We start from the raw sequence: 23,758 nt of genomic DNA, 5'->3' as shown, positions 1-23,758 counted from the left end.
CAATATGCAAGCATCTTGCTTAAAATAACCATAAATACTATTTGTGCAAGGTGGCATAATTGATATAAAGTAAATTGATATAAACTGATATAAAGTAAATTGATACAATTTATCAATAAATATATCAATATATTAATTGATATAAAGTCTTATAATTTGTACTCAGGACACTTGAATGGAGCTTAATCAAGTAGGAAGGGATTGGTAGCTGTCTTGGTGGACATTGTCTCGCCTACTTACTGACTTTGTAGAATAAACCCAGTAACACGCTACATGTAAATAAATGGTCATGGGTCAATTCCAGTAAAATTTTATTACAAAAGCAGATGGTAAAAATCACAGCAAGTTATTTTGTAGATATCACTAAAATTATTATAAAATTGGTAAGCAGAAGCAAACAGAAAAAACGAAATAGAAGAGCAAATACACTATTAAAGGAGAACAATAAAATTGGAAAACTGACATTACTCGACCTCAAGACTTACTATAAAGCAATGGTAGTTGAGACAGCATGATATTGGGGAAAGAATAGCCAGATAGTTCAATGAATAAACTAGGGAATAGGTAAAGAATCTGCCTGCAATGCAGGAGACATTGGTTGGATCCCTGGGTTGGGAAGATCCCTTGGAGACAGGAATGGCAGCCCATTCCAGTATTCTTGCCTAAAGAATTCCATGAACAGAGGAGCAGTCCATGGGGTTGCAAAGAGTCAGACATGACAGAACACACACACTTTATCTCCAAGCAGTGTTAGGACCCCCAAATGGATATACTAAACCACCACCAGGGAGTCCAGAAATACAACCATATAAATATGATGAAGTGATCTTTAGCAAAGAAGAAAGGGCAATACAATGGAGCAAAGATAGTATTTTCAAGAAATGGTGCTGAAAGAACTGGACATGCACATGCAAAGAAAGGACACACACTGTACATCATTTATAAAATTTAATTTAAAATGGATCATAGACCTAAATGTAAAATGTCAAGTTATAAAGCTTCCAGAAAAGAACAGTGGAGAAAGCTCAGATAACCTTGGGTATGTAATTGACCAACTGTATTTGATTAAAATTTAAAACTTCTGCCCTGTGAAAGACAATATTAAAAGAATGAGAAGACAAGGCACAGACTGGGAGAAAATATTTGCAGAAGACACATGATCAAGGATTGTTATCCAAAATAGATAAATAACTCTTAAAACCTAACAATAAGAAAACAAGCAGTGTAGTTTTAAAATGGGACCGAGACCTTAAGTGCTCATCAAAGAAGATACACAAATGGCAAACAAGCATATGAAAAGATGCTCCATATCATATGTCATCAGGGACGGTAACACAAAAACCTGCATGCAGATGTTTGTAGCAGCTTTATTCACAATACCAAGGTGTCCTTCCATACGTGTAGAGATAAAACAAATTTTGATACAATCAGACAGTGGAATACTAATCAGCACTAAAGAGAAATGAGGTATCAAGATATGGAAAGATATGGAGAAGACATAAATGCATCTTACTAAGTGAAAGAAGCCAATCTAGGAAGGCTATATATACTGTATGATTCCAAATGTATCACAACCTAGAAGAGACAAAAGTATGGAACATTAACGAGAACAGTATGGTATTGGCATAAAAACGGACACACAGATCAATGGTGGAAAATAGAGCCCAGAAATAAACCCGATTTAATTAGTTTATGCAAAGGAGCCAGAAATATACATAGAGAAAAGACAATCTCTGCAGTAAATGGTATTGGGGAAACAGGACGTCCACATGGAAAACAATGAATCTGGACCGCTATTTTACACCATACACCAAAATCAATGCAAAATGGATTAAAGACTTGAACGTAAGACTGCAGCCATAACAGTTGTAGGAGAAAACAGAGGCATTAGTAAACTCCTTGCCATTAGTCTTGGAGGTGAGGTTTTGTATTTGACACTAAAGTGAAGGCAAGAAAAGCAAAAATAAATAGGTGGGACTACATGAAACTAAAAGACTCCTGCATGGCAAAGTAAAACTATCAACAAAATAAAAAGGCAACCTATTGAATGGGAGAAAATATTGGCAAATGATAAATGTGATAAGGCAGTGGTCCCAAGTCTTTTTGGCACCAGGGACCAGTTTTGTGGAAGACAATTTTTTCATGGACTGGGTGTGGGGATGGTTTCAGGATGATTCAAGCACATTACATATTTTGTGAACTTTATTTCTAATCTAATGCTGCTGCTGCTCGGACTGGAGGTTGAGGACTCCTGTGATAAGGGGTTAATCTCCAAAATAGCAAAAAAAAAAAAATTGATTACTAAAACTTACAGAAGATCTGAATTGATGTTTCTGCAAAGTAGACATACAGATGGCTAAGAGGTACATAAAAAGTATTCAGCATCACTTATCATCAGTTCAGTTCAGTCACTCAGTCGTGTCCAACTCTTTGTGACCCCATGAATCACAGCAGGCCAGGCTTCCCTGTCCATCACCAACTCCTGGAGTTTATCCAAACTCATGTCCATCAAGTCGGTGATGCAATCCAGCCATTTTATCCTCTGTCATCCCCTTTTCCTCCTGGCCCAAATTCCTCCCAGCATTAGTGTCTTTTCCAATGAGTCAGCCCTTTGCATGAGGTGGCCAAAGGATTGGAGTTTCAGCTTCAGCATCAATCCTTCCAATGAACACCCAGGACTGATCTCCTTTAGGATGGACTGGTTGGATCTCCCAGCACTCCACGGGACTCTCAAGAGTCTTCTCCAACACCACAGTTCAAAAGCATCAATTCTTCGGTGCTCAGCTTTCTTCACAGTCCAACTCTCACATCAATACGTGACTACTGGAAAAACCATAGTCTTGACTAGATGGACCTTTGTTGGCAAAGTAATGTCTCTCCTTTTGAATATGCTATCTAGGTTAGTCATAACTTTCCTTCCAAGGAGTAAGCATCTTTTAATTTCATAGCTGCAGTCACCATCTGAAGTTATTTTGGAGCCCAGAAAAATAAAGTCTGCCACTGTTTACACTGTTTCCCCATCTATTTGCCATGAAGTGATGGGACCAGATGCCGTGATCTTAGTTTTCTGAATGTTGAGCTTTAAGCCAACTTTTTCACTCTCCTCTTTCACTTTCATCAAGAGGCTCTTTATTTCCTCTTCACTTTCTGCCATAAGGGTGGTATCATCTGCATATCTGAAGTTATTGATATTTCTCCCAGCAATCTTGATTCCAGCTTGTGCTTCTTGCAGCCCAGTGTTTCTCATGATGTAGAAGTTCAGTAAGCAGGGTGACAATATACACCCTTGACGTACTCCTTTTCGTATTTGGAACCAGTCTGTTGTTCCATGTCCAGTTCTGACTGTTGCTTCCTGACCTGCATATCAGTTTCTCAAGAGGCAGGTCAGGTGATTTGGTATTTCCATCTCTTGAAGAATTTTCCACAACTTATTGTGATCCACACAGTCAAAGGTTTTGGCATAGTCAATAAAGCAGAAATAGATGTTTTTCTGGAACTCTCTTGCCTTTTTGATGATCCAGCAGATGTTGGCAATTTGATCTCTGGTTCCTCTGCCTTTTCTAAAACCAGCTTGAACATTTGGAAGTTCACGGTTCATGTACTGCTAAAGCCTCGCTTGGAGAATTTTGAGCATTACTTTACTAGCGTGTGAGATGAGTGCAATCATGCGGTAGTTTGAGCATTCTTTGGCATTGCCTTTCTTTGAGATTGGAATCAATACTGACCTTTTCTAGTCCTGTGGCCACTGCTGAGTTTTCCAAATTTGTTGGTATAGTGAGTGCAGCATTTTCACAGCATTATCTTTTAGGATTTGAAATACCTCAAATGGAAGGCATTAGGTGAAATGAAATAAGTCAGACTAAGAAAGACAGATACCATATATGTATCTGTATATGTATCTCCTTTATATGCGAGATCTAAAACAAGAACAACAAGCAAAAACCAAAACTCGTAGAGGAGAGATTGGTAATTGCCAGAGCAAAGGTGAGGGGGTCAAGGTCAGCAAAATGGGTTAAGGAAGCAGAAGACAAAATCTTCAGGTTATAAGTCATGGGTTATAATGTATGGCATGGTGCCTGTCATTAATAACACTATTGTATATTTGCAAGTTCCTAGTACAGTAAGCCTAAAAAGTTCTTATCACAACTAAAACATTTGTAACTATTGTATGGTAATGGATGTCAACTACTTGGGATCTTTTCACAACATATACAGATATCTAACCATTATGTTATATACCTGAAATCATTGGTATATGTCAATTATATCTCAATGTAAGAAATATGGAGACAGTAAAAAGATTAGTGGTTGAGAGGGGAGGAGTACAGAATATGTGAAGAGGATATTTTTTAGGGCACTGAAAAGTCTGTACATGACTATAATCAGGAGTACATGTCCCTATACATTTGTCCAAGCCCATAGAATGTACACCACCAATAAGGAATCCTAACATAAACTGTGGCCTTTGGGTGATTATGATGTATCATTGTAGGTTCATCAGTTGTAACAAATTTACCACTCTGTTTCTGGATGTTGAGTGTGGCATACATTATGCATATGTGGGGCCAGGGAATATGTGGCCTGGGAATATCTCGGTTCCTTTCTCTCAATTTTGCTATCAGCCTAAAACTTCTCTTAAAAGTGTTGTTGTTTAGTCAGTAAGTCATGTCCAACTCTTTGCGACCCCAAGGATTGTAGTATGTCAGGCTCCTCTTTCCTCCCACTGTCTCCCAGAGTTTGTTCAAATTCATGACCATTGAGTCAGTGATGCCATCCAACCATCTCTTCCTCTGTCTCCCCCTTCTCCTTTTGCCTTCCGTCTTTCCCAGCATCAGGGTGTTTTCCAGTGAGTCAGTTCTTTGCATCAGGTGGCCAGAATATTGGAGTTTCAGAAATAGTCCTTAAAATGAATATCCAGGGTTGATTTCCTTTAGAATCAGACTGGTCTGATCTCCTTGCAGTCGAAGGGACTCTCAAAAAACATCATCTTTAACAAATTAAAAAAGTAACACAATAGATGGTGGGCGGGATTTGGCTTGCAGGCCATAGTTTGACAACCCATGGTATAAAACAAAGCAGTCTGTGATGAAACAAATAGGTAAATGTGTGTGTGTCTATGTCACTTGATGCGTCTGGTTAACCGTGCGTCTATTACCAAGAAAGGCTCACTGCCTGATGTGCATAGAACCCCGTACTATAGCATTGGCTTTTGAGAAAAGGAAGTTTTCTTGTGAGGTCAGCTGACAAGGAGACAGGAGGCAAGGCTCTCAAATCTGGTTCTTCACCCCAAGGTTGAAGGAGAAATTTAAGGGGTTCGAGGAATCAGCTGATTGGCCAGTCTCAAATCAGCCCATTTGAACTACTTGTGCTGCTGGAAGCCATGGTTTCCTTTTCTCTTGGGAGGGTGGAATGTATTGCTTTACAATGTTGTGTTTGTTTCTGCTATAGAACAAAGTGAATCGGCTATATGCATCCATATATCCCCTCCCTTCAGCCTCCCTCCCACACCACATCCCACTCCTCTAAGCCATCCCAGAGCCCCAAGCTGAGCTCCCTGTGCTACAGCAGCTTGCCACTAGCTGTCTATTTTACACATGGTAGTGTATATATGTCTGTGCTACTTTCTCAGTTGGCACCCTCCCTCTTCCCCTCTTGTCCACATGTCCATCTTTATGACTGCATTTCTATTTCTGCCCTGCAGTGGGTTCAGCAGTACCGTTTTCCTAGATTCCATGTATATGCATTAATAGACCATGATTTTTTTCTCTTTCAGACTTACTTCACTCTGTATGACAGACTCTAGGTCCATCCCCATCACTTCAAATGTCCTAATTGTATTTCTTTTTGTGGGTGAGTAATATTCCATTGTATATATGTAGATCTTGTTTATCTGTTTTTGTGTCACTGGACATTTAGGCTGCTTCCATGTCTTGGCTATTGTGAACAGACCTGCATTGAACATTGGGGTACATGTGTCTTTGAATTATGGTTTTCTCAGGGTATATGCCCAGTAGTGGGGTTTCTGAGTCTATGGTGGTTCTATTTTTAGTTTTTTAAGGAACCTCCATACTGTTCTCCATTGTGGCTGCACCAATTTACATTCCCACCAACAGTGCAAGAGGGTTCTCTTTTCTCCACACGCTCTCCACCATTTATTGTTTATAGAATTTTTTGATGATAGCCATTCTGACCAGTGTGAGGTGATACATCGTTGTAGTTTTGATTTGCATTTCTCTAATTATTACCGACATTGAGCATGTTTTCATGAGCTTTTTGCCCATCTGTATGTCTTCTCTGGAGAAATGTCTGTTTATTTGTTTATTTTGGCTGTGCTGGGTCTTTCTTGCTGTGTGAGGGCTTTCTCTATTTGTGCTGCATGGGAGCTACTCTCCAGCTGTGGTGTGGTGGGTTTCTCATTTCAGTGGCTTCTCTTGTTGCAGAGCATGGGCTCTAGGCACGTGGGTTTCAGTAGTTGTGGCTCGTGGGCCTAGTTGCTCTGCAGCATGTGAGATCTTCCCAAACCGGGGATTGAACCAGTGTCCCCTGCATTGCAAGGCATATTCTTAACTACTGGGTCACTAGGGAAGCCCTCATGGTAAGTTTCAATTTGTATTGCTCTACTAATTAGTGATGTTGAGCATAACATCCCCATTCATCTGCTCTCTAGGTCCATGACTGAATACTGAGGCTTAAACAGCAATAGGTCCACACGTGGGATGAGTGCTAGGGTTTTAGGACCTGGGGTTTTGGTTCTGGCTGATTTTCTGTGGCCTGACAGACCAAATTATTTCCCAGGTGATGCTAGTGGTAAAGAACCCGCCTGCCAGCTCAGGAGACACGAGAGAGGTGCATTTGATCCCTGGGTCGGGAGGATCCCTGGAGGACGAAATGGCAATCCACTCCAGTGTTCTTGCCTGGGAAATCCCATGGACAGAGGAGCCTGGGAGGCTACAGTCCATGGGGTTGCAGACAGTTGGATATGACTGAGTGACTTAGCATGCGTGCATGATGGGCCAAATTATTTCCATTAGTTATGTTACTATCCATCTTTTGGTGGCCTGGGGAGTGAGTGATGGCTGGTTCTTCCAGCATTCTAACAGTCTAGTAAGTCCTGGATCTCCTCTGTGTATTCCTTTCCTTCCTGATGTTCATAGGCCTCTCTTTTCATATGGCCCAACATACCTGTACCACAGAGAAGGTGTACTTAGAATGAGTAGCAGGAGTTGCCTTTTTCTTAGCTCCAAGGTGCAGGGCTCTCATGCAGGTTATTAGCTCTGCCTTCTGGGCAGACATACCTGGAGGAGGAGTTCTGCTTCTAGGACTTCCTGATGAGTTACTGCTGCATACCAAAGAGTCCCCCATCCATGAAGCTCCTCCCATTTGTAAGCATTTCTGTATCTGTATTGTCAGGTCAGGTCTGCTAGAACGGACTTGAGTGAATTGTACAGAAAGGCCTTATGGCATTCTGCAGTCTATCTTAGTGGCTCATTGTTATTTCCTTTAAGAGCGTCACATAGGGGTTTACCATGATCCCAAACTTAGGGATCCAAATACAACGAAGCCCAGCCATTCCTAAGAATCCTCAGGATTGCCTTTTGGTGGTTGATGCCGTCACTCTAATGCGTCCCTTCCATTTGGAATATGTTTCTTTGTCATAAATATTTTACAGTTGGTTGAGAAGTTTTCACTTTTCCCATGGACACTTTATATCCCCAGTCTGCCAGAAAGTTGAAAGTAAGGATTGTATTTTGGCCTGAAGCTTCCTTCGTTTTACTGGCCATTAGGTATATTATTCATATATTGCAGTACAATTCTTTGATTTAATTGGCGGTCCCTTAAGTCCTTGGCTAAGGCTTGCCGAGAAGATGGTGGGGGCATTCTTTGATCCTTGTGGGAGCACCATCCAACAATAGAGTTCTTTCATATTAGTCTCTGGATCATCTCATTCAAAGGCAACAGTTCCTAGGCCTCAGGACTAAGTGGTATGCAGTAAAAGGGATTTTTTAGGTCCAGAATTGTAAACCAGCAAAAGTCTCCAAATAAGATTGTAAGTAGAAGTATAAGAATTTGGCACTGTGGAACATACATCGTGTACAATTTAGTCAATGAGTCTCAGATCCCATGCAAACAATAATCTCTGGCCCCTGGCTTTTGTACCGGCAGTATTGGAGTATTTTATTGATATTGATAAGTTTGATAAGGGGCTTCCCTGGAACCTCAGATGGTAGGTAGAGAATCTGCCTGCAATGCAGGAGACCCAGGTTGGATCCCTGGGTAAGGAAGATCTTCTGGAAAAGGGAATGGCTACCCACTCCAGTATCCCTGCATGGAGAATCCCATGGACAGAGGAGCCTGGTGGGCTACAGTCCATGAGGTCGTAAAGAATGGGACATCACTGAACCACTAACGCTACACTCCTGACGTTGAATTACTTGGCATTTAATAAAGGTGGTTCTCAGAGGCTTTATACTTCACATGCCTCTTTAAAGCTTATTGCTTTTTCAGTTCTGACACTTGGCACCGGGCTGGAGTTTCCTCCTTACTGGGTTGGCGGTCTTGGCTCTTCCTGGCCTCCCCACAACTCAAGCATCAGCTCTTACCTTTTGAAGAATTTCTTCAGGGACTTCTGGTTGAAGTTTGTCTCTCCATTGTCATAGCACAGCTTGGAGAGGGCAGGCTTGACCTAGGAGTACTTTAGTGTCTACTTTTTCTGGTGAGAAAGTCACTTAGGCATTTAACTTTGTTAGATCTTCCCCCAGTAAGGGAATAGGGCATTCAGGCAGATACAGAAAGCTGTGCCCTACATATGCTCCACACCGCCCACCACCCCCCCCCTGCCAATTATATCAGATCTGAGGTAGAAAATGGAGAGTGTACATGTACGAATGCCCTAGGTTGACCTTGGTCATCTAGCCCTTTGGGAACTTGTTTCATTTGATACTGCCCTGCCTGAGGGCAATTGAAAAGATACAAATTTTAAATATGTTTAAATTGAAATTAAACATTTTCAATATAATAAACAATCTACTCTTTTAAGCCATAGTTTTTTGATCCCTATTTTACATATGAGAAAACAGAGGCACAGAGAAGTTAATTCACATTCCCCAATGCCTTCAATTTAGTAAGTGGCTAGAATGGCATTTGAACCCAGGCCATCTGTGGGGAAGAATCCACGACACCAAACTGTTTCTCCAAAACTGGAGAGCAAGAAGGATCTTTAGGCTTCCCTGGTGGCTCAGTGGTAAAGAATCCTTCTGCCAAACAGGAGACCTGGGTTTGATCCCTGATCCAGGAAGATCTCACATTTCGCAGAGCACCTCAGCCTGCGCATCACAACTACTGAACCTGTGCTCTAGAGCCGGGAACCACGACTGCTGAGCCCATGTGCCACTACTACTGAAGTCCAAGCGCCTCGTGCCTGTGGTGTGCAACAGGCAAAGCCACCACACTAAGGAACCCACACACCACAACTAGAGAAGAGCCTGTGCAGTAATGGAGCCCTAGCACAACCTAAAAGTCAATTTCTAGTTATAGAGATGAACAGCTACTCACCTGGTGCTTGCTTCTATCTAGAGGAGAACAGTTAATTGACATATGTAGGATCTGAGACATTGTCAGAGAGAGGAAAATGAAAGTGTTAGTCACTCAGTTGAGTCCGACCATTTGCGACCCCATGGATTGGAGCCTGCTAGGCTACTCTGTTCATGGAATTCTCCAGGCAAGAACACTGGAGTGGGTGGACATTCCCTTCTCCCAGGGATCTCCCTGACCCTGGGACTAAACCAGGGTCATGTCTAAGCTACAGGGAGGAATATTTGTAAATATTTGAAATTTATTCAAAGCAGTTTGCAAACTTTAGGGAGACTCAGACTGACCATGTGTCAATCTGAGGACCATGTCTTATCAAGGACCATAAGACAGGCAAGATCTGTACAATTTTACCTTTTGCCTTATTAACCACACCTAGGCACAGAAGAAACATATTTTGAGTGTTTTTATTAGGATATTAGGGTTTACATGTGTAGAGACTTCATCTGATCAAATAGAGTTGACTGAGAGGCTGAATTTTTAAAGGGGAAGAGGAAAAAAATAAAGATTTTTTTTTTTTTTTTTGCTGTCCTTTGTCTGTGTTGCTGCGCATGGCCTTAGTTCTTCTGAGGCATGTGGCATCATAATTCCCGGACCAGAGATCGAACCCATATCCCCTGTGTTGGAAGGCAGTTTCTTAACTACTGGACCAACAGGCAAGTCCTTATCATTTTCTTAAGAAATCTTTTTTTTTTTTAAACTGGAAAATTTATTTCTGCATAGTTACAAGAAGATAAAAAGTTCAGTCTTCTCCCCATTCTGAAAGCAGATCCCAGGAGGCCACAGTGAGGTCACAAACAGGCTGATTTGGGGCCACGGGGTGTGGGCACAGGTGGGCACAGTCTGCAGTGAGCTAATGGTCAAGGTGAGGTCAGCACCCCTCTGGGCGTTTCATCACCTCAGCCCTGCTTCTACATGTTCGTTACCCAGGGCTTAGGCTCTGCCACACTCCTAGTCCACTCTCCAGTGAGGTTTTCCACTCCCATGACCACACACAATCTATATAGGGATCATGATATTTCCCATAGGTCTATTTCTAAAGCTGACATCCACATCCACTCTGAACTCCAGGTTCATTTTTCTGGCTACCTGCATGACAGTTCCACTTGGATGTCTAATATGCATCTCAGATTTTACATGACATGCCTTCTCCAACCTTCCATCCCAGCTGTGCCCCTGGCAAAAGACCTCAAATTGATAAAATGGCACCACCATCAACCCAGGCTAAATTAGATTAATTTCTTCATATCTCACTCTTCATCTCTGGTCCACGAAGAAACCTTGCTGATGTATCCCAATCCATCTGCAGTGTGTCTACATCTCTTCATTTCTTCATCCTCCACTCCAGTTCAATCACCATTGTCTTTCACCTGGACCAGCTGTGATACCTCCCAGCTTCAACCCTTCCCACACTACATTCCTCAATACAGCCAGTACCAGTGACTTCATATTCAGGGGGATTCATTTTACTTTATATTCAGTATCACAAATTGGCCTTCATTCAAGAGCTTATATTTTTCACCCTGTAGAATGGCTATATAGATTAACCCTCAATGGAAATGAGGTAAATTTTGAGTGGTGCCATGTTACTTTATCACAGGGTGGTACAGTTCAAAAAAAATCACACGGGATGTTTTATAAAGGGTGCATCCATGCTCAACTGACCACAGGAAGTGTGTCTCTAGGAAAGCCAGGCCTGCCACCCTTAGATTGTCACTGTAGCCCAGGGTGAGCTTGTCAGAGAGGGACTCTGCTATGCCAGCATCCAGGGCCACCATCTTGCTACCCAGAAGTCTGCTTCAAACCAAATCAAGACCCCTTTATTTTGTTCCCTTCCCAATCCCAGTCCCTTCACTGTTTCTGGAGATCTACACCAATCATGATTTTCAGGCCATATTTTTATAGCTCATCTATTCACAGTCACCCACATTCACCAGAGCCTCACCTCACCCACACCCACCCCATGTACCACATTGTTTATTAGGGGAAGGTACATTTTGTATTGTTCAGGATCCTATGGGTCCCCTTCTTCCCTCCCTCTGTGCAGATCTTGAGCTGCCTGTGGACAGGGCATTGGTAGCTCAAGAAACTCCTGGATACCTGTTTTAAAACTTGAAAGGTTAAGGTTTTGCACGCATGAATCAACAAGGGACCTTTATTTCTTTATGAAGCAGTTTATTGGAAGAACTGTCAACACTGAAATAAGGAAAACTTAAGTGAACTTTTCTGTGAACTTATTCTGCAAGAGCAATACTGCAGTCTGCATGGCAGGCAGGGTGACCTTGGGCAGTCACCCAGGTCTCGGGGGAAAGTCCAGTCCAGGCTCAGTCCTCCTTGTTGCTGTCACCCAGGGTGAGCTTGTCAAAGATGTAGTCTGCCAGGCTGCCTTCCGGGGACCCCATGTTGCTCAGGTTGCTGACATGGTCCCCCAGCTCCTTGATGAACTTGTCCTGCTGGTCCAGGTAGCCGGTCCCCAGGAAGTTGCACAGATGGGCATCGCTGCTGTTAGTGGCCAGCTGGTGCAGGTCCAGCAGGCTCTGGTTGACGTACTTCTCCAGGTGCAGGGTATCTTGCATGGCCTGGAGTCCGCTCTTCCACTGTTGGGTCTCAGGCTTTCTGATGTTGAGGAAGCAGATGCGGCCCCCACGCTGGATCTGCAGGAACATCAGGCTCTCGGCTGTCTTGCTGTGCTCCTGGGAGCGGAGCAGGAAGAAGTGGGAGAAATGCTTCAAGCCCACATCATCATGGTCGAGGTATAAGGCCACGGCCAGGCACTGGAAGGAGGCGTGAAACTCCAGGGTGGCATGATTGTTGATTGCGGCCTCACACTCGGGGCGGTAGTTCTGACGCTCCTGTGAGGGCGATGTGGGCAGCATGGCGGGCCACTCCCCGACCCAGGGAATGGCGGCTGGGACAAAGCGTCTCGGGGCAGGAATCGGCGGGGGGGGGGGGGGGGGGGGCCAGTGGCCTCCTGGGAACCTTCCCAGGGTGGACAATGTGGGTGGCCGGAGGCGGGCTCCGGGCCAGATGACAGGTGGCTGGGTGGGTCTCTGGGATGGATTGTTAGAGGTGTCTGTTGGGCAAGGGTCAGTGCCTGAGCTGGCGATTCGTTCAGGAAGAGGTCACGTGGGTGGGCGGGATCTGTGGCCAGGGCACGACCACTGTCTAACAAAGCCAGGGTGTGGCCAGGGCGAGACCACTGTCTATCCAAGCCAGGGTGTGGCCAGGGCGAGACCACTGTCTATCCAAGCCAGGGTGTGGCCAGGGCGAGACCACTGTCTATCCAAGCCAGGGTGTGGCCAGGGCGAGACCACTGTCTATCCAAGCCAGGGTGTGGAGACCACTGTCTATCCAAGCCAGGGTGTGGCCAGGGCGAGACCACTGTCTATCCAAGCCAGGGTGTGGCAGAGCTGCTTTGAGCTGAGTACTTCGCATCCACAATTTTTAATTTTGCCGTAATACTTTTTTTTCCAAGGACTTTCTCTTATTCTCTAATTACTCCCTTTTATAGCACCCTGTTCCCATTTTATAGACCCACTGTCATTTTTACAGTTCTGAGAATATGAATTTGGATTGTTTGGTAATGTTCTCTTGTTTCCTGTAGTATATTTGTCTTTTTCTCCAGAAATCGTTCTATTTATTCATCATGATCTCTTTCACTTCTGTCAAATATCTGGTAATATTTGTCCATCCATATTTGGGAGTAAAGGACTCAGGTTCGATCCCTGCATCTGGAAGATTCTCTGGAGAAGGGAATGGCTATCTACTCCAGTATTCTGGCCTGGAGAATCCAATGGACAGAGGAGCCTGGCCGGCTAATGTCAGTGGGGTCGCACAGAGTCTGACAGGACTGAACGACTAACACTTCCACGTTTTTCATTGTGATTTCACCACCTCACCCCCACCCAACCCCCCGCTCCACCCCGCCTTGTGGTTCTTATTATGATTGCAAGAGGTGTCTCAGCAACAACCCTTAGGGAACTTTGTAAAGAAAATATGGCTTATTACTCACAGGTGCTGGAGGCCGCACGGCATGCATCGGGCTGCACAGCCAGATCATGGGTAGAAAGTGAGTACACGTGCCGCCTGGGTCGCTTTTGTTGGGGTCTAGGATGGGATGCCTAGCGTGTCACAGATTTAGTCTTTCTTGGTGAATTTAAAACAGGAGCGTGAATTAAAATGTCAGAAGGGAAAACCAAGTGGTCAGATGGCAGTTATCCTAGTCATCCAGTGATCTCTAAAACAAAGGAAACTTCTGTGATGGGGAAGCCTGGTTCTCATCTAGTCTGGTAGCTGGCACTGTGTTTATTTAAGACAGCTGTCTGTGATGTGGATGCCTTGGCAATCAACAGCTTAAGATCAGACAATTATGTTACAATAAAAAAACATTAAAAACAAACAAAAAAACAACTCAGGGGATTTTCCTAGTAGCCCAGTGGCTGCAACTCCAAGCTCCCAGTGCAGGGGGCCTGGGTTCAGTCCCTGGTTGGGGAACGAGATCCCACATACTGCAGCTAAGACCCAGTGCAGGCAAACAAAACAAAGCAACCCAGGTGCTTAGAGTACAGTCCAGCCTGTGATGCTGAGACAGCAGAGTTAGGAGGTGAGGACATGAACGGCCTTCAGTATTTGTAGGCAGCAGCGCTGTCTGTTTTGGGGTGCACCTTTTGACCTGAGAAATGACTGGCAGTCTGACGGGCCTCTTGGTCTAGGGTTGGGTCAGCTAGCCAGCACCTAGCAAGTTCCGCCATATAACATCATAGCGGCTCGTCCTCTGGTGCCATCAGGCAGTGCACTTAGTCCATTGTTTCTGGAACGTCTCAGTCCACATTGCAGTGTTCCACAATGTGAACTGGAGAGCAAGCCATCTGGGTGAGCAGCTACATCTCCAACATGGTGCCCTGGCCCTTGGGTGTCATCTCCAGTGGACAAGGCATAGGCGTCTCCGATGGTGAACTCCTGGCCTGGGACAATGTCACCTGGGATGGGATCATCTCCAGCGATGAGTCTGTGTCACTCACGAGTGAGGTCTTCTGGAGTGGAGGCCACCCAGGGGTGGGAACCCATGTGGATATGCAGTGTTGGTCATCGGCTGGGCATAGGCTAGCCTGATATAACCTAGAGGCTTCCTTGAGGACTGCAGGGCATGCTGCCTGTGGAACAAATTGTTGAGAGCTCTCTGGGGTCATCAAGGACATCTTTAGCAGTGGAATGCTGTCCTTTCCTTCCTGGAAGAGCTCATCCAAAGCACATGAATATTCTGGGGACATTTATATCCTAGGCTACAGGCGATCTTATGGATGCTACTTAGGCACAACCATGAGGGCAGTCCCTGCACAGATCCTGGGAGCACATTCCCCATATCCAGATGGGTTTTGTGGAGGAGGGATCATAGGGCAAGTTGGCTTGTAGCACTATTTGGTGTTGATCCTGGAGGGCAAGTATCATTTGGATGTTGCTTCCAGAGAGCCTGTTGCCTTTAAAAGGGCTTCCCTGGTGATTCAGAGGCTAAAGAACCTGCCTGCAAGGTGGGAGACATGGGTTTGATCCCTGGGTCGGGAGGATCCCCTGGAGAAGGGAATGGCTACCCAATCCAGTATTCTTGTCTGGAGAATCCCATGGACAGAGCAGCCTAGCGGGCTACAGTTCACAAGGTCGCAAAGAGTCAGACAGGACTGAGTGACTAACAGTACACTACTAAGTTTGGATTACTTGGCATTTAATAAAGGTGGTTGTCAGAGGCTTTATTCTTCACATGCCTCTTTAAAGGCAATTGCTTTTTCAATTCTGACACTTGGCACTGAGCTGGAGCTTTCCCATTACTGGGTCAGCGGTCTTGACTCTTCCTGGCCTCCCCACAACTCAAGCAGCCACTCTTACCTTTTGTAGAATTTCTTCAGGGACTTCTGATTGAAGTTTGTCTCTCCATTGTCATAGCACATCTTGGATAATGCAGGCTTGACCTAGGAGTACTTTAGTGTCTACTTTTTCTGGTGAGAAAGTCACTTGGGCATTTAACTTTGTTAGATCTCTCCCCATAAGGGAATAGGGCATTCAGGCCAAACAGAAAGCTGTGCCCTATGTATGCTTCCCCCCGCAATTATATAAGATCTGAGGTAGAAAATGGAGAGTGTACATGTACGAATGCCCTGGGTTAACCTTGATGATCTAGAGCTTTTGGAACTTGTTTCATTGGGTATTGCCCTGCCGGAGGCTGAGAACCCCCTGCACCAAATTTAGTACCCTGGTAGGTTCAAGGATGGGGAGACCAATCCCTTTCGCCTCTCTGATGAGGCAGGGTTCAGGGCTATGGGTGGATCTGTGGCCTTTGGAGGAGTATTGATGGAAGCTCTAAACTTTGTGGAGGGATTCTCACTTTTTATGGCGGGGAAAGCATGGAAGTCACTGAAGGAGGAGCCAGATGGACTCAGTCAGGATTGTCATTAAGCTCTGACCCAAGCGAGACAGGCTTTTTCTGAGGTTCAGTCTTCTCCCTGAACCATACCTTCCTTCTCTTCTGCAAATTCATATTCTTCAGAATAACTTAGAAAAACCGGTTGAGGTCAGACATTGTGAACGCACTCCTTGTACCTGCCTACTCTTGATCTGAGGGGAGTTGATAACGCCAGTGCTAGGCAGAGCTAATGGGAGGACCACCAAGAGTTCTCCGTCTGGGAGTACGTCCTCTGAAGAAAGACCCTTCGTGAAGCCAGAGCTCAGAGGTTGGCGGACCATTTTCCACCACTGTATGGCTCAAGCTAGTTGACTTTTACGCCAGCAAAACCACGAAGGGCCGAGCACAAGTGCCAGTAGGAAATGCCTGCCACCTCTTCCCAGCCTTCACGGATGGGGCTCAACCTGCAGTCTTCTGAGAAACGTGCGGTCTGGGTGATGTGGGAAATTTGGTGGCACCAAACATTGCTTTCATGGGTGCTGCAGGGAAGCAGCAGGGTTTGCCAGTCTGGGCTCACAGTACACTTTGTCTCTTGGTAGGAAAAATCGAGGCACACGAGAGACTTGCCCCTCAACCACTCTCCACTTTTGTGCTGGTTCTGAAGGGTTAGCCAGCCCCTCTGAGAATGGATGTTTTGAGGAGAGAGAGAACAGACAACCCCTAAGTCAAAGGCTTAGTCGGTATCCCAGGTTTCAAACCCAAGAGCTGAGAACAGTCTATGGATTGTCCTGTCTTAAAAAAACTGGCCTCCTTCATTCCCCGCCCCCACCCTAAACAGTCTAAGAAGTTTAAGAGAGGGAGCCGGAGCGTAGTTTAATTTCTGGAGCAAAGGCGGCAGTGACTATCCACAGTTTGACTGTAAGAATTTCCTGGAGAAGCCACGGAGGAGAATGGACCAGCTCCAGGATGACCAGCTTGGGTTTGAGGGTTCACTTAAGGAAGACAGAAAAAGAAGCCATCCCTTAGAGATAGTTGGCACAAATGGTAGCTTGAAAGCACCCAGCTGCCAAGGAAGCGTCCCAGCAGTTCCAATACTGGAGCCCATTTGGTCAGAGGCTCCTAATAGCTTTTCCCCTGGTGCTGAGCGGCAGGCTTGCCTATCACCGAGGGGCCTGTGAGAGTCTAGGCTCCATCTCACTTGCCACCTTGAAGAACTTATCCAATGAGGAGGAGGGTGAAAGAGGTGATTGTATCACCTGGGAAAAAGTGAAGTGCAGAAGCTCTGATAAAACACAGTGGTTAAAGTGTGCGGGTGTCTGTTGGTGTGTCTGTGACACCATGTGTGAAACATCAAATGCAAGAAGAGGTTTCCAAGGCCCTTTGTATAACTGCTGTTGAAGACACATTAAGTTTTTATTGTGTTTGCTTCAGTCCTAACACGAGGGTATGCTGAGTTCATCTCGAGGCATCTGCATTATTTGCCAGTGCCGCACGTGATTCCAAGGTGGAGCCATGTTTGACAACTAGGATACTAAAGAATGCTTCTCAAAATCCAGTGTGCATATTCATCACCTGGGACCTTGTTAAAATGTCAATTCTGCTTCAGGAAGCCTGGGGTAGTGCTTAAAACTGAAGACTACTAAGTATCTAACAGGCTGTCAGGTGAGATGGCCACTGCTGGTTCCCACCGCACAGTTTGAGGAGTAAGGTTCTCGTGCTGGCTTTAGTTGCCTGGGATGTCCAGGTCCTGCCCCAGGGACTCATGTAATTAGTCTGGGATGTGTCTGCAGCAGCCAGCATCTTAAAAGCTCTATAGGCAATTCCAATGTACAGCAAAGCTTGTGACCCTCGATGGCAAAGTGCATGGTGATTTAGCAAGTGTAATTATTATTTTATCAGTAGGCCTAAGGTGGTCTTCTCTTCCCATTCCACACACCCTGACTTACTCCTCTCCCACCGTCATAGATGGGATCAGGATTACCTCTACATCCTTCCTATGTTTCCCACCTGTGAGGTGTGAACTGTAGCTCAGGATAAAAAGAGGAGACTCAGGCAACCTGAGTTGCAGAAAACGAGGCAAAAAGGGTTCTGGGGGCCAATTTAAAGAAAAAGCTAGTTGAAACAGAATGTGGCAGAGGCATTGCCAGGAAAACTTCTCACCCGGAAACTTGCTTTCAGTCTTGGGCCTGAGTCTGCAGCAGTGAAAAGAGCAATCTGTTCTCCTGATTCCTAAGGTAGCACTTGACAATCAAGCAGTTACAAAGGATTTTTCCCCTTCGGTTAGTACAATGACAAGATTGGTGAAAATGCAAGAGAACCCCGTGGCAAAGAAAAGATAAATAAAAAATGCTTTCTCCGAAGTATAAACACCACAAGGGAACTTACAAGTAGTGTATGATGGTGATGATGGTAATGACGAGAAAAGATGATTACACAAAGTACTTATTATGTGCCAGCCACTGTTCTAAGCATTTAAAATATAGTAAATCATCTAGTCTTTTAAGCAACAGTTTTATGATCCATATTTTACATGTGAGAAAACAGAGGCACAGAAAAGGTAATTAACATGTCCCAATTCCCTCAGTTTAGTAAGTGGCTCGACTGGGATTTGAACCCAGGCCATCCATTGGGAAGAATCCACAATACCGAACTGTTTCTCCAAAACAGGAGAGTAAGAAGGACCTTCAGGCTTACCTGGTAGCTCAGTGGTAAAGAATCCTCCTGCCTAAGCGTGAAACATGGGTTTGTTCCCTGATCCCAGCAGATCCCACATTTCGCAGAGCAACTCAGGCCGTGCATCACAACTGCTGAATCTGTGCTCTAGAGTTGGAGGCAGCTACTGAAGTCCAAGCACCTCGAGACCATGGTGTGCAACAGGAGAAGCCATCACAATGAGAAACCCACATACCGCAACTAGAGAAAAGCCTGTGCAGTGATGAACACCTAGCACAGCCAAAAATAAAGAATATATATATATTTTTTAAAATAAAGCAGGCTCTTCACTCAATTTCTAGTTAGAAACACCAACCCGGTGCTTCCTTCTGTCTGGAGGAGAACAGTTTATTGACTTATGTAGGAGCTGAGATGTTGTCAGAGAGAGAAAAATGAAAGTGTTAGTCACTCAGGTGTGTCCAACTCTTCGTGACCTCATGGACTGTAGCCAGCCAGGCTCCTCTATTCATGGAATTCTCCAGGCAAGAACACTAGAGTAGGTAAGCATTCCCTTCTCCCGGGGATCTCCCTGACCCAGGGATTAAACCCGGGTCTCCTGCATTGCAGGCAGATTCTTTACCATCTGATCCACCAGAGAACGCCCGTCAGAGAGAGGAAAGGTCCTCAAAGTGATCAGAGAAAGGAACAGAGTAAAAGGACAGCAGGTCTCTAAGAACAAAGGAACAAGCACATTTTCTGGAAACTTAACTGAAGGGACTTAATCCTCATTGGAAGAAAATATTCAAGTGCAGTCATGTTGAAATGGGAAAGTTAATTCCTTTCTAGCTAAGCTTGTTCATATATTAGTAAATTTTGAAAGCAGTATGCAAACTTTAGACTCAGACTGACCATGTGTCTTTGATAAGGCACACAAAATCTATAAAATTTTAACTTTTATCTTATTAACCACACCTGGGCTCAGAAGAAACATATTTTGAGGATTTTGCTTAGGCAACGACAATACTAGGGTTTATATGTGTACAGATTTCATCTGATCAAATAGACTCGATCAAGAGGCTGAATTTTTAAAGGGGAACAGGAGAAAACAAAAAAGATGATTTTCTTGGCTATGCTGGGTCTTTGTTGCTGCACATGGCCTTAGTTCTCCTGAGGCATATGGGATCACAGCTCCCAGACCAGAGATCGAACCAGTATCCCCTGTGTTGGAAGGCAGCTTCTTAACCACTGGACCACCAGGGAAGTCCCTATCATTTTCTTAAAATTTCTGTTTTTTGTTTTGATTTTTTTAACTGGAAAATTTCTTCCTACATAGTCACGAAAAGTTCATTCTTCTCCCCATTCTGAAAGGAGAAACCAGGAGCCACGCTAAGGTCAGGAACAGGCTGATTTGGGGCCACGGGGTGTGGGCACAGGTGGGCACAGTCTGCAGTGAGCTAATGGTCAAGGTGAGGTCAGCACCCCTCTGGGCATTTCATCACTTCAGCCCTCCTTCTACATGTTAGTTACCCTGGGCTTCGGCTCTGCCGTAATCCTTGTCCACTCTCCAGTGAGGTTTTTCATTCCCGTCACTGCAACACAATCTGTATAGGTTGATATCTCCCATAGGTCTTTTTCTAAAGCTGCTGTATACCCTGAACTCTAGATTCATTTTTCTGACTTCCTGCATGACAGCTCTACTTGGATGTCTAATATGCATCTCAGATTTTACATGACATATCTTCTCCACCCTTCCATCCCAGCTGTGACCCTGACAAAAGACTCCAAATTAATAATTAGCACCACCATCAACCCAGGCTAAATTAAAAGTTCGATTATCTTCTTCATATCTCATTCTTCTTCTGCTCCATAAGGAAATCTTGCTGATGTATCCAAATCCATCTGCAGTGTGTCTATATCTCTTCATTTTTTCAGCCTCCACTCCAATTCAACCACCATTGTCTTTCACCTGGACCAGCTATGATATGTACTGACTGGTCTCCAAGCTTCATCTCCTTCCTCTCTACATTCCTCAGTGCACCTGGAACCACTGACTTCACATTCACGGGGATTCATTTTACTTTATATTAAATATCACAAATTGACCTTCATCCATGAGCTTATATTTTTCAGCCCTTCTATTGAGGTAAATTTTGAGTGGAACAGTTATTTTACTGCAACGTGGTACAGGTCAAGTAAAAAAATCACAGGTGCATGTTTTCTAAGAGCAGCATCCATGCTCAACAGTGGTGACCACAGGAAGTGTCTGTAGGAAAGCCAGCCCTCCTACACTTGAGTGTCACTGTAGCCCAGGGTGAGCTTGTCAGAGAGGGACTCTGCTATGCCAGCATCCGGGGCCCCCATCTTGCTACCCAGAACTCTGCTTCAAACAAAATGAAGACCCCTTTATTTCAGTCCCTTCCCAATCTCATCCCCTTCACTATTTCTGGAGATCAACCCCAATCATGATTTTCAGGCCATATTTTTATATTTATTCTATTCACAAGCACCTGCATTCACCAGGGCCACAATGTTCCCTTGGTATCTCTAATTTTCTTGAAGAGATCTCTATTCTTTCCCATTCCATTGTTTTCCTCTATTTCTTGGCATTGATCACTGAGGAAGGCTTTCTTATCTCTCCTTGCTATTCTTTGAGACTGTGTATTCAAATGGGTATATCTTTCCTTTTCTCCTTTGCTTTTTGCTTCCCATCTTTTCACAGCTATTTGTAAGGTGTCCTCAGACAGCCATTTTGCTTTTTTTGCGTTTCTTTTTCTTGAGGATGGTCTTGATCCCTGTCTCCTGTACAGTGTCACAAACCTCCCTCTGTAGTTCATTTAGGCACTATGTCTATCAGATCTAGTGCCAGACCACTTCAGTATTCTTACCTTGAGAATCCCATGAACAGTATGAAATGGTAAAAATATAGGACACTGAAAAATGAACTCCCCAGGTCGGTAGGTGCCCAGTATGCTACTGGAGATCAGTGGAGAAATAACTCCAGAAAGAATGAAGGGATGGAGCCAAAGCAAAAACAACACCCAGTTATGGATGTGACTGGTGATAGAAGCAGGGTCTGATGCTGTAAAGAGCAGTATTGCATACGAACCTGGAATGTCAGGTCCATGAATCAAGGCAAATTCGAAGTGGTCAAACAAGAGATGGCAAGAGTAAACATTGACATTCTAGGAATCAGGGAACTAAAATGGACTGGAATGGGTGAATTTAACTCAGATGACCATTATATCTACTATTGTGGGCAGGAATCCCTTAGAAGAAATGGAATAGCCACCATAGGCAACAAAAGAGTCTGAAATGCAGTACTTGGATGCAGTCTCCGAAATGACAAAATGATCTCTGTTCGTTTCCAAGGCAAACCATTCAGTATCACAGTAATCCAAGTCTATGCCCCAACCAGTAACACTGAAGAAGCTGAAGTTGAACCATTCTATGAAGACCTGCAAGACCTTTTAGAATGAACACCCCAAAAAAATGTCCTTTTCATTATAGGGGACTGAAATGCAAAAGTAGGAAGTCAAGAAACACCTGAAGTAACAGGCAAATTTGGCCTTGGAATACAGAATGAAGCAGGGCAAAAGCTAATAGAGTTTTGCCAAGAGAATGCACCGGTCATAGCAAACACCCTCTTCCAACAACACAAGAGAAGACTGTACACATGGACATCATCAGATGGCCAACACCAAAATCAGATTGATTATATTCTTTGCAGCCAAAGATGGAGAAGCTCTATACAATCAGCAAAAATAAGACTGGGAGCTGACTCTGGCTCAGATCATGAACTCCTTATTGCCAAATTCAGACTTATATTGAACAAAGTAGGGAAAACCACTAGACCATTCAGATATGACCTAAATCAAATCCCATATGATTATACACACACATTGGGCCCATCTAAATTTTAAGACTGTTGATTCTACTTCTACTAAAAAAAAAAAAAAAAACAATTGGACTCTTCTTCATATGGATTCCATTAAGTCTATGGATGGGTTTGGGTGAAAAGTGAAAGCAGTATGAAAAATTTAAGTATATTTTTTCAAATCTATGAACATGGGATATCTTTTCATTTATTTGTGTTTTCTTTTATTTTGTTCATCAATGTTGTACAGTTTAAAGTGTATAGATCTTTTGCCTACTAGGTTGTACTTTTCCATTAAGTATTTTTTTTTTGTTTTTGATGCTATTGTAAATGAGATCATTTTCTCTACTTCATTTTCAGATAATTCTTTGTTTGAGTGTAGAAACACTACTGAATTTTGAATATTAATTTTGAATCCTGCAACTTTACTGAATTTGTTGATTAGATTGAACTGTTTTTTGGTAGAATCTTTAGGACTTTTCTAGATATAAAATCATGTCATCTGCAAATAGAGACAATTTTACTTTTTCTTTTCAAATTCTGATTCATTTTATTTCCTTTCCTTGCCAGACTGCACTAGCTAAAACTTCCATGCTATGTTGAATAGAAGTGTTGAGAACGGACACCCTTGTGTTATTTCAAATCTTATAGGAAAGCTTTCATTCTTTCACCATTTAGTATAATTTTTGCTGCTGCTTGTCAACATTGCAGCAATGTTATATGTTGTTATCATGCTGAGGTAAATTCCTTCAACATCTAATTTGTGAAGTTTTTTAAAATCATTAACAGATGTTGAATATTGTGTAGTGCTTTCTCTGCATCTATCGAGTTGATGATATGATTTTTTTTTCATTCTACGAATATGATGTATCACATTGATTAATTTGTATGTGTTAAACCTTCCCTGACTCCCAAGGATAAATCCCACTCGATCATGGTGAATGGTCTTTTTAATGTGCTGCTGAGTTCAGTCTGCTAGTATTTTATTCAGAATTTTACATCTATGTTTATCAGGTATATGGGCCTATAATATTCTTTTCTGATAGAGTCCTTTTCTGGCTTTTAGGTAGTAGGATGGCCTCATAAAATGACTTTGAGAGTGTTTGCTCCTCTTTGCTTTTTGGGCAAGTAGTGGCATTAATTTTTTTAATATTAAAAAAATTTTTTATTTATTTGGCTGTGCCAGGTCTTAGTTTTGGCACATGGGATCTTTGATCTTTCTTGCAGCATGTGGGATCTAGGTCCCTGAC

The 23,758-nt window shown here is 43.7% G+C and overlaps 1 protein-coding gene and 1 long non-coding RNA gene across 2 annotated transcripts in view; one reads left to right on the top strand and one right to left on the bottom strand.

Annotated features, from left to right (window-relative positions):
- Window positions 1-10,244, top strand: part of LOC138986409 (uncharacterized) — a 47,162-nt gene extending 36,918 nt beyond the window's left edge. Inside the window, exons 2-3 of the long non-coding RNA XR_011463261.1 lie at window positions 5,774-5,850; window positions 10,150-10,244. This is a non-coding gene — a long non-coding RNA (uncharacterized lncRNA). The remainder of the gene's footprint in view (window positions 1-5,773; window positions 5,851-10,149) is intronic.
- A 1,668-nt stretch (window positions 10,245-11,912) lies between these two features.
- On the bottom strand, window positions 11,913-12,464 carry LOC102279158 (ferritin heavy chain-like). Its single transcript, XM_070366598.1, has one exon. The coding sequence runs from the start codon at window positions 12,462-12,464 to the stop codon at window positions 11,913-11,915; it is 552 nt and encodes a 183-aa protein (XP_070222699.1).
- Between the last annotated feature and the right edge of the window lie 11,294 nt (window positions 12,465-23,758).

The sequence above is a fragment of the Bos mutus genome, chromosome X, assembly GCF_027580195.1.
Source record: "Bos mutus isolate GX-2022 chromosome X, NWIPB_WYAK_1.1, whole genome shotgun sequence".
In the NCBI taxonomy this organism is placed as follows: domain Eukaryota; kingdom Metazoa; phylum Chordata; class Mammalia; order Artiodactyla; family Bovidae; genus Bos; species Bos mutus.
The sequence above is the reverse complement of the archived record's forward strand: the minus strand, read 5'-3'. Positions and strand labels throughout refer to the sequence as shown.

Coding starts and splice junctions, on each gene's coding strand:
- LOC102279158 (XM_070366598.1), bottom strand. CDS start 12,464: ATGCTGCCCACATCGCCCTCACAGGAGCGTCAGAACTACCGCCCCGAG.